This window comes from Strongylocentrotus purpuratus, unplaced genomic scaffold, assembly GCF_000002235.5.
Source record: "Strongylocentrotus purpuratus isolate Spur 01 unplaced genomic scaffold, Spur_5.0 spur5_scaffold_3, whole genome shotgun sequence".
Lineage (NCBI taxonomy): Eukaryota > Metazoa > Echinodermata > Echinoidea > Camarodonta > Strongylocentrotidae > Strongylocentrotus > Strongylocentrotus purpuratus.
This window is the reverse complement of record NW_022145609.1, coordinates 32850155-32861739: the sequence shown is the minus strand read 5'-3', so window position 1 is coordinate 32861739 and position 11585 is coordinate 32850155. Positions and strand designations below refer to the sequence as shown.

Below are 11585 nucleotides of genomic sequence, written 5' to 3'. Positions count from 1 at the left end.
AGAAGTAACATCAGCATTAGTAGTTGTGGAAGTAGTAGCAGTAGTAGTAGGAACTTCGTTTTCTTCTTCTTCTTCTCTTTTTTTTTTCTTCTTCTTCTCATTCTTTTTCTTCTCATTATTACAATTATTATCTTTATTATAATAAGTATTATTATTACCATTATTATTATCATCGTCACGACCATTTGTTCTAATTACTATTCTTTATAATGTTATCTTTAAAAACAATGTTTTTTTTCTTTTATTATTATATCAGAGAGTAAATAACAAAAATCGTTTCATTATTTTTGTTCACTTACCAATTTGGCAGTGGTCACCACTGAAGCCAGGTGGACACACACAGCGTCCACTCACATCATCACAGACTCCTCCATTGTAGCATGTAGGACATGTATACTGACAGCCAGGTCCCCATAGGTTATCAAGACAAGCTGTAACCATTAAAAAAGGTCTTAATCGTCGTGTAAATATTATTCCTGCATCCAGAAAGTGAATCATTGACGGATCAAGAAAACATAATATTAACAAAAAGGCATTTGTAGGGACCTCTCATTTGTTGTCCAAAAATTTTATTAAACAAAAGTAACAAACAAACGAAAAAAACAAAGTAAAATCTTCAGAACTCCACACACAATTAACATTACATGATATCAATGTTTCGTTCTCTACTTTCTTAAATGAAGGTACAAATCATTACGAAGATATCAAAGATGCTTTTCAGGCATAATTGTAGTTTTGAAAAGGCATATATCGACAAAAAGCCAGAATAGTCGGAATATCAATTTATACCACAATTTACATCGAAAGCTTATTTTCAATTCAGTTCAATTCAATTTTCTTGTTTTAGATTCCATTTTCGTGGAAAACATTTATAAACAAAATAAATATATACATAGCTGTACACAAAAAAAAGTTACGTCGAGACAGCTTCCCTGATAAAATAGGATTAGGTAAACCTAAATGGCTGGAAACAAATATCAAGTCAAGTTAATTGCAAGTCAAATAACGTCTTCGTTTCTACATGTCCTACGATTTGTTTCTTAATCAACCGAAATAATTGGTAGGTAAAACATTTTGTGATTATCTTTGGATCATTGGAAGAGAAGGTGACATGATTACCTCTAACAATAAGCTTCATTATTCCTCCTCTATATGGAGCGGAAGAATAGTAGTAATGGTGAATCCCAGCATGGTCCTCTTTCGTAGCCCTGCTGATGTAGAGCTCATCAGTCCCAGAAACATTAGAAGTCAGGTAAATTTGCCTACCATCTTCGTGATTTAATATCCATTCTAGTGAACCAGTTCCACTAGATGATCCAGGAGTCATTACCAGACGAACCTCTTCATCGAGACTCACTGTCACCGTGAAGTAATCAGGAGTGAAATGAGCTAAAGAAAGAGAACAAAATACATCAAAATTGATGTTTTATCTCGAACGATTCCCTGTTACTATGTTGTATTTGTTGAAGGAACTTCATTGCAATGACGACCTTCGTCATTGCCTTGTTTTCGTTCACATTCTGCCCCATTAATATACTTATCCTTATCCTTATCCTTATCGTCCGGAAATCCCATTCGTTTTGCACGTAGTGCTTATTATTCCTAGTTAGGTACTTTCCTCATATCCTTTTCCTTTCAAATTTCGTAGGCGTAATCTCTGATATCTCAACAAGGTCACCTATTTTTTTTATTTTCGAAATCAGTCATGCATAACCATCCAGGCGCCATTTTGTCCGTTTCTGGTCCATTTTAGGGCCTTTCTTCATTCCTTCCTATCTCCACTATCCTAGATCCTACAAACTTTTAACAAATTCCTTTAGATAGTCTAAGAGATGTTCTTTTATCTGCGACGTATAACTTGACCTTCAAAATGCCATCTTCATAGTCAAAATTCAAATCTGAAACCGACTCCGTCAACAATCTCCCAAATTCTTGAAAAATAGACCCCTACAAATCTAAAAATTGCAATAACTTTCTTTAACCAATTTCGTTCCGTCTCATCTTCTCGCAGTATCTTTATTTCATAATTGCACATAGCCATGCTAATTTTTACGCTCCAATGACTATGCAAAACATAAATAGCGCCCTCTAAAGTTCTGGGAATTGGCTTTCTTTCTGTGGCCGTATCTCCATCATGGCTTGGCAGACCCGTACCTTTTTTTGGATTTAGATACTTGAGCATATGCCCTTTCCAGCCATATACAAAATTATATACCCTAACACTGACCGACTTTGCGAAAAATGCCCTCCAAATTCGCCATTTTCAATAAAATTGAGAAATAACTTCAACTTGCTCTAAATTGGCGATCTTTATACCTACATCAATGAAACTTGGCAGACATATGTATCCATATACGTGACAACTGTCTGCTAAGTTTGGTAAAATTCGAACGTGTCAGCGCAATGTTATCGCCAAAAATGATGAATTTACTATGCATTACGTAATAGCGCGTTTAATGCGTGCAATACATTGCGCGAAGATTACAATGGTGTCAAACTGACCGCAATAAAGTGTTCTTTCGAATGATACCAAGTATAGTATATGTTCACACAGAAAATTGTGAATACATCGCATTTAAACAAAGGTCACTACACGAATTCCGCCGAGTTTCCGCCCGAATCTAACACGTATCGGCTTTGACGTCATTTTTTCAGACTGCTTTTCGCCCCTTAAACGTCCTTTTTTTTCCTTGAAAATTTGCAGTGACATGCCAAGTTGCAAAACGAAGGGCACCTTGTGGCCGGATTTTTAAAATTGGTCAATGGGGCCATTTAAGACGCCATTTTGTCCTATAAATCTATTTTACATCACGTGTTTCGATAGGATTATCATAGAAAAAAAGAGAGTTGTTTACAATAACAACCATGAAATTCTCTTTCTAATGATACCAAATACGGCCCATAAAGAGACATAAAGAGAGAGAGAAATAACAATTTAACTCCGGTCATTATACAAATTCTGTACGTTTTCCGCCCATGCATTACACGCATTGTCTATGGGGCATATCGGGTTCACGCTTTTGGCCCCCAGAACGATCTTGATTGCAATGACGAACATGCACCAAATCCCATTGGTTTTTGCACGCAGTGCTTGCGAGCCCTTTCTAGGTTCTTTCCCCTATCCCAATTTCTTTCAAACTTCGTAGGCATAGTCACTACCATCCCATCAAGGTCACTGTTGAGGCCTTTCTTTCGCCCTACCTATCTCCAGTATCACCGAAGCTACAGACTTCGTACAATTTGCTCTGGATAGTCCGAGAGAAGCTCTTTCGTTTGACACGTAGAAACATGGCGTCATTGCACGCACATCGTTGTGACACGATTGCATTTCTAGTTTTGTTTTTCATTTTGTTTTTATCATTTAATTAAGCTTTAATCGTATTCATAATTTTGTATCTTGTATTTTTCTATAAATATTACAGTCTATAATCGTTACAACATAGCAATTTATTTCATCTAGTCGCCAGTGAATAAATGTTACCAATTATAGAATGAAAGTATATCAAATTATTATTTGTACACTTGACGTGTGTATGCACCATTTACAAGATACCCTTATGGTATTGAATTAATGATTAACAAAACTCAAATCTCCCTGTAGTTGCGAATTCAGGGAGGACGTTCATGATTCCCCCATCCCCTAAACCCTGGATTTGGTATATTTGAGATTAAAAAAATGGAACAAAATCCAAAAATACCCTTATTATTATCAGGTTAGAATTTTTGATTTCGAAACCTCATTTTCATAACTGTCCATTCGACAAAATATATTTCATCATCTAGAATTCAAGTCGAGTACTTTATGATGCACAAGTAACAATGCTGTAGGAATATTATCATGTACAACCCTCAATAATCATTTTGTCAACATTGGAGTAAACCTTATTAAGTCCATTCCTGACTCTAATCATTCATTCTCTGACTATTTACAAGGTAACTTTGTTCACAGTTTATTTTTCAAACCAGTAACTATCACTGAAATTTTAAATATTGTTAAAAAATTGCCTAGTGAGAACAGTTCAGGATATGATAACATAAGTACACGTCTTTTAAAGTCTGTCATAAATTGTTTACTCGTACCTTTAACACATATTTGTAATCTGTCGCTTAAGAATGGTGATTTTCCTTCAAACATGAAAATCGCCAAAGTAATTCCATTGTTCAAGAAGGGAGATACAGATAATGTTGATAATTACCGTCCTATTTCCATTCTGCCTTCTTTTTCTAAAATACTTGAAAGATTAGTTTTTAATAGACTATCAAGTTTTTTGGTTCACTTCAACATTCTGTCTAATGAGCAATATGGCTTTCGAAAAAATTCTTCCACAGGTCTTGCTATTCTTGATTTATATGATAAAATAGTCCATCATGTTGATGTAAATAATCATGCAATATGTGTTTTTTATGGATCTTTCGAAAGCCTTCGATTCTATACCCCATGATATATTATTAGTTAAATTACATTTTTACGGCGTAAAAGGTTTACCTCACAAATGGTTTAAAAGTTATCTTGCCGAAAGGAAGCAATTTACATCTGTAAATTCTCATTGTTCTTTTTTTAATCTAATATCATATGGCGTCCCTCAGGGCTCTATTTTGGGGCCTCTCTTATTTTTGATTTACATCAATGATATTGTAAACTGTTCCACTTTCTGTAAATTCACACTTTTTGCAGACGATACGACTATTCTTGCCTCAGAAAAAAAATTTGATCTATTAACCCATAAACTGAATATTAATTTGGAGTATGTTTACGAATGGCTAGTTTGCAATAAGCTATCTTTGAATGTTTCTAAGACTAAATTTGTTATTTTCAAAAATGCTAGGAACCTAAATCCTGTATATGACAATGTATCTATTTCTATCAACAATAGATTAACTGAACAGTGTCGAGTTTTTAATTACCTTGGAGTACTTTTCGATGAAAACCTATCTTGGACTTCTCATATTAATTATATTACAAAAAAGGTTTCTCAGAGCGTCGGTATTATTAGTCACTTAAGATTTGTTATTCCACTCCGTATCTTATTCATGTTATATAATGCATTTATTTTGCCATATATTATGTATTGCAATTCTGTTTGGGCGACGAAACATCCTTCTAAGTTACTCAAACTACATAGACTTCAAAAAAGGGCATTACGACTCTGCTCTAATTCCCCTTTCTTAGCTCCCTCACAACCTTTATTTAGAAAATTCAATACTTTACATATTTATGATATTAATAAATTGCAAATTGCCTCATTGATGCAACGATTTTTCTCAAACTCACTACCTCCAAACCTTATGCACCTATTTAGTCTTAACAATGTGGTCCATACCCACTACACAAGAAATGCTGATAAATTCCATCATTGGAATGCTTCGTCCAATATACTAACCGATTCTCTCCGTTATGTTGGTCCAAAAATGTGGAATTCCCTACCTCCATTTTTACAATCTGTTGGATTTAATAATTCTTTCAAAAGACTTTACAAGAAACATCTTCTCTCTCTTTATAACGCATAATTTATTTTAAGACCACACCTATATTACTAATACTCCTTTTTTTTTTTTTTTTTTTTTTTTTCTTCTTCAAGTATATGTTATTATTAATTCTGCGCCTGGTGCATTCTATTGTCAAGCCTTACTGGCTTTTACGGATGCACCATTTTCCATTTATATTTTGAATGCTGTTATGTCAATTTTATATGTAATTTTGATATTGTTACATGTTATGAAATTCCATATTTTATCTTTGTATATATTGTTGTGATGATGGAAATAAATTTCAATTCAATTCAATTCATTAGGCGTTTTAAAGCTTTAGTTTTGCACTTATCAATGATAAAATATACATAAAATGCTTTTATATACTGACGTCCTCTGGCAAGACATTAGGGACTTTTAGATTCGCAGGAAGACAATGTGGATTGCTACGGTCGACGTCCTTTTAATGCACTGCCTTGAAAGGACGTCACACGTATCAGTCCACGCAAATCTAAAAAGTCCCTAATGATCCAAATTTGTTGCTTTTCACCGAGGTGTGTCAAGTAGGTCCTTGGCTATAAATGTGTTAATTATAATTGCAGGGCCCTTAGGGAGAACAGCATTAATGTTGATGAGGCTACTCCGGTTAAAACTAAATAATCGTTATCATTATAATAATAATAATTATTATTATTATCATAATCATCATTATCAATTTTTATTTTTGTTTACCATCATTTCTGATGAAAATAGTGGACGTCTCAGTAGTCCAGTTGTATCTCTCCGCTCGGCATCCGTAAACACCAAATTTATCTTGATCTGTATTTTGGAAAGTAACTCTTCCTGATACGTCAATCGTCGATCCTTGAGGCAACCCGCATGCTCCTTCATCATCACCCAGCGAACACCAGGTTGACTGCCTGTCCCCTGTATCCAAGTCCACCGACCTCTGGAAGGACACCATGCTTGTGACGTCAGCCCCATTCAAGATGGCGGCGTATGATGCTGAGGAGCTGGTATCGTAGATGGGGTTGAAGTTGATGCATGTCACATCCAGAATGTTTGCTGCATGATGAAAGAAATATCAAATGATTTATTCATATACACGTATTACGTAATGTTTCCTTTTTTTGAAGCAATTGTTTGTTCTTTCTTTTTTTTCCTTCTCTTTCGTCGTTCTTTTTTGTGGTCAATGTCAAACACATATTATATGAAGAAATCAACCAAACTAAAAAAAGCAAAAGAAAAACAATATTAACCTGTATTTTAGAAGATAAAGACCCCGTTTACAGTGAGCAAAAGGCCTGGCCTAGCACTGTAAACGCGCTAAAGGCCAAATGCGAGGCCAAACTGGCCGCGCATTTGGCCCTGCTCTGGAGGTAGTCTCGGCCGCGGCCAGGACCGGCCTTTTCTCACTGTTAACGCACGCAGGGCAAAATGCGCGGCCAACTGTTACCCCGGAAGTGAAAGTTCGCCGTGTATAGGAAATACACCAGTTTACGGATCCATCAGTGCGCATGCGCAGACATGGGCGCCATTTTAATTGACGCGTAAACAAAGCCAATGATCTAGAGGTCAGTGGTATTTATGCGTAATTTAAGATTGCGCCCATGCAAATGATGATGTGCGCGCACAACGCAGCGCGCAGGCAGTAATTTCATCATAATTTGCATGGGCGCAATCTTAATTTACGCATAAATACATGACCTCTGGGTCATTTGCTTTGTTTACTCGCCAATTAAAATGGCGCTCCTAACCATAAACTGGTGTATTTGGGGAAAGATTCACTGCAAAACGCGCGCGACCGGATCTGCACTGTGACCCCCGGCACGCCCCCCCAAATAATCGTTTGTTTACATTCAGAGCGCCACTACGACAAAATATTGAAAGGTTACAATTTAGGCCGCGGACGAGCCTGCCACTGTAAACGCATAAAATTGAGGGGCCGAGTAGGCCTTTTCTCACTGTAAAAGGGGTCATAGATATTGCTCCCCTGGATCCGCCACTGTCATGAAGTTTGTATAGATTTTAATATTTCATTTGCGTGCTAATAAACTGGGAAACGAAAAACATTTGCAGCAACCACGAAGACTACTCATCGGAGGAGGCGCGATGGCTCAGTCGGTAGAGCAGTGGTCTCGAGATCCGGTGACCCGGGTTCGAAACCAAGACGATGCGCTAGTGCTCTTTGGTAAGGCATTAATCCTCAATTAATCCTCTGGTTGCTTTAAACTAATAAGCATTTATGCTTTCTTAGCAGTCAGGTAAAATAACCACCACCACCAAATGTCGTTATGGGTTTGTAATAACATTGGTCGGTATTAACAGATTACAATGACATGTAAATGTTTTTGTTTTGCTTTATATAAACATAACAGAAAACTGAAATTGAAGATGACAAAACGAACGTGAGTTTTATGCGAATCATACATGAAATGTTTGTAGTCATAGTAGCAACGAAGTTGTGCTTCAGGTGCATAGACGAGCTGTATCGTGTTCGTATTATATTCAATATTTGTTCATGATTAATGATCATGCATTCGATAAGAATGATCGAATAATGTAAACATATTGGCCCGAATTCACAAAGCAAGGTTTGAGCTCAGACCAAGGTTCGAGCTCAAACCTCCTTTTGTTTCGCCAAACCTCCTTTTGTTCTTTACAAACCAGGTTTGTAAAAAAACGCCTAAAACGCGTCATATGACGTACGAAAACCAAGGTTTGTCGACAAACCTCCTTTGTGAATTCGGGCCATTATGTTTGGTATGTTTCATGGTACAAAGATCAAGGCGTTATAAATATGCACAGTGCAGGATATGAAGTAGCACATGCCCTAATACATAAAGAAGGTTAGTAGATGTGTTAATTGTGGTCTACTGGATACGGCACCGGATTGTGGATCACATGCTTCGCGGTTCGAGTCCCTCCACGGCACTAATGTCCTTTGGCAAGTCCCATGAACTCACATTTGCCACTCTCCGCCAAAGTTGTAGATGGTTGGGGTCGTAAACGTTAATGTGATTTGATTGGCATGTGTGCGTTGTATGCTTGTAAAATGGTGCCTGGCCTGAATATTCCCTAGGGAGCGGAGCGTGTGCGCTTTTATGTGCAGATTAACATTTTTGAAATATTTCTTTTTTATTTTATTTCTGCATTTTTCAAAATATAATAACTGAATAACAAAGAACATATAAACGTAAGGTATAAAACAAAATATGCAAAAAATAACAATTTCATGTCAATATATTTTTGTTTGCAAAGGATTATACACAAATAATAACGAGACTTAATATTTCTATGTACTATTATAAACTAAAAGTATTATCAAAACTATATGTTGTACAGGAGACCGCAATTATAAGCGATGCTTGACTAGGATGGTGGCCTCAAAAAAAATTCCTAAGGTAAAACCTAAAATGAAAAAGTGTTTAAACGATCTTTGTGTATGAGTTTGTGAGTGTGTTGTGTGTATATTGTGTCCATGGACCGGCGTAAATGATCAAAGTGGAAAGCGCTTAGAAACGTAGTATTAAGCGCTATGCAACATCGACTATTACTATAATAGTACCAGTCTTGTAAAACAATCACTTAAACCATTCGACCAAACACACACTAATATCGAAAGTGAGTGACTGTTTAGTACCGGAGACCGGAGAGTAGTCACGTAATAACTTAAAGGGATAGTGGAGTTCTGTTGCAGATGGCGCTACACAAAATATTTTTTGTGAGATAATGACAAACTGACTGTCAAATTTGAAAGAACATACAATTTAAATGACAAAATCATCTTTGTTTGATCAAAACCAGTTTAAAGACGGCTGAAATATCCATAAATATAACGATTTCGAATACTTGTGTACCACCACAAATATTTGATAATTTAAACCACCCGTTGAAAGCCGTTGAAAAAACAAAAAAAAACCTATTACGTTGTATTTCAGCCAATGCCGATGTTGGCTTTTAGGTGGCTTGTTCGTGTTGGTTATATTACGCACGATCATCCGGACCATGTATTGTTATTATTATAACGGTCACCGTATTGTTTTTAAGTGGAGCTGAATTGGTATGATCGTATTGGCTAAATATCACACATTTTGGGGTTTAAAATTACCCTCTTAGCAATTTTAGGTCCTAAAAGAGCACTAAAAATGTCATATATAGATAAGAATAAGAGAAATAACCACGCACTTTGAAGGCATTTGCGATCGGAAAACAGAACTCAACTATCCCTTTAATACTAGTTGTCTAGAAAGGAGATGAATATTAAGGAATGATTGTATATTGAAAAGAAGGTTGAGTACTATCAACTGTTGTGTGTAGTCCCATGTTCCCATTGTGTTGTACCATGTATGTGACTTTCGGTTATTCCATAACATCCTTGTGTAGGCCTACTAAGTTCAACTTTTATCCAATGTACAGTTTTTGTTAACAGTTTCTTTCACAGCGGCGAGTAATCTAACCACCAGTACTCCCTTGTATATGTAAGCGACTAACGGACATCTATGTCAATTCATCAAATATTGCTAAAAATTGAAAACAATTTAAAGCATTTCCTTTTTTTTCTCAAACCCCTCCCTCTATATATATATATATATATATATATATCTCTCTACCTTTAATTTTGTTGTCACATATACGCACTCTTCTAACCTTTTCAAACTATTCCGTACCCTCTCTTTCCAGACTGTGTCTCCCTCTGTGTCTCTCTTTCTATCTATTTACCCCTTTAATGGCCATGGCAATGATAAATCTTACATTTTTTCCTAATTGCTGAAAACGACTGCTGTTGCGAAGTAACATGTTACTTCACCTTGTCCCCCTTTCTTATGCACCATTTATGCTCGCCAATGTTTGTACAGAAATATAAAACATTTTCAGAATTTTGTTTTTGGTAAAGCATCCCTATTGTGATTGAAGGACCGTGTCAGCAACAAGGAAGGGTATTGATTAAAAAATATAAACATTTGATTGATATGTTTCCCCTTCACCTATCCAATGATTCACTTGTAATAGTGTACTAGATTCTTTATCAGATGGAAAATGAAACATTGAAACCAATATTGAATCATTCGTTTGAAACAAAGAGACGGGCTAAAAAGCGATAGTTGTATGCTACGTTTCCCAACGACTTTGTTAAGTTTTGCGCTAATACAGTCGAAAAGACTGTTAATGTTAACTATAAACGAATTTATATATTTTGCATTTCATATTGCTTACTGTGGGAATAAAAGCGAACGAAAAGATTAAATAGATAATACATATTTTGTAGATTAATAGGTCGGGGCGGGGAGAGGGGCAATGTGACCGCAGGAAGTTACCCCGCACCCTTACAAATTAGAAAAAACTTAACACAAATTATACATGGAAAATCAGAACTACTTACCACATGTTAATTGTCCTATGAGTGTGACTTGCAAGAAGATAAACCAGTGTAAAGATATTCCACGCATATTCATATCAATCTTTCATAACAAAGAAAACACTAAACCATCAACTAAAGACCGTAATAACAATTTACAAGCAAGCCAAGTGGAGTGTTCCCGTCATCTCTAAACATGTGTGTTGTATCATCCGATTTGATTACTTAATATTTCTCTCCTTTGAATTAGGAATATATTTATTGCATATTGCTTCCTGGTTCATTCTGATTATTGCCTCAGTCACAACGCCAAACCGAATCCAAACTGAAGCAAAACCGACCAATTCTTAACCATGGGCGGTAGTGTCATTCTTGCTTTGGTCTGTTGTCGATGATTTGATGTTGGTTTCGTTGGTATGACAGGGGTATTACGTATTATGTTTGTTGAGTTGATAATATCCTACAAAAGTTATATGTATATGCATAAGACCGCTTACATGGATGTTTACCTGGCTCGGCCGTTCAAAGGGCATGACATGTAACATTAAAGACTATTTATTAAGATTCATAATTATCTATTGTTTGTTTTGAAATATTATAGAGCATTGATAAGGGGATAAAAGAGTTAAACTTTTAAAATGGCAAAGAGCAAACAATGCTAGCACCAAAGTCGTTATGAATATGCATTAGCACCGCCAAAAAATTCCAAAAAGATCGATAAGTGACGAAAAAATCGGCCATTACCCCCTGGGACAAT

General features: G+C 36.0%; 1 protein-coding gene across 1 annotated transcript; it reads right to left on the bottom strand.

Moving 5' to 3' along the window:
* Positions 1-291: 291 nt before the first annotated feature.
* LOC105436733 lies at positions 292-11004 on the bottom strand. Its single transcript, XM_030995895.1, has 4 exons — positions 10853-11004; positions 6202-6534; positions 1267-1389; positions 292-431 (listed from the first exon to the last, which is right to left on the bottom strand). Exons 1-4 carry the CDS (start codon positions 10923-10925, stop codon positions 292-294), a joined length of 669 nt encoding a protein of 222 aa, XP_030851755.1. The 5' UTR covers positions 10926-11004.
* Between the last annotated feature and the right edge of the window lie 581 nt (positions 11005-11585).

Bases quoted from the DNA above. Each gene is read 5' to 3' on its own strand.
- LOC105436733 (XM_030995895.1), bottom strand. From the start codon at position 10,925: ATGAATATGCGTGGAATATCTTTACACTGGTTTATCTTCTTGCAAGTC. The intron at 6,535-10,852 runs GTAAGTAGTTCT...TTCATCATGCAG, and splicing joins CATAGGACAATTAACATGTG to CAAACATTCTGGATGTGACA. The intron at 1,390-6,201 runs GTAAACAAAAAT...CTCTTTCTTTAG, and splicing joins TATTTTCATCAGAAATGATG to CTCATTTCACTCCTGATTAC.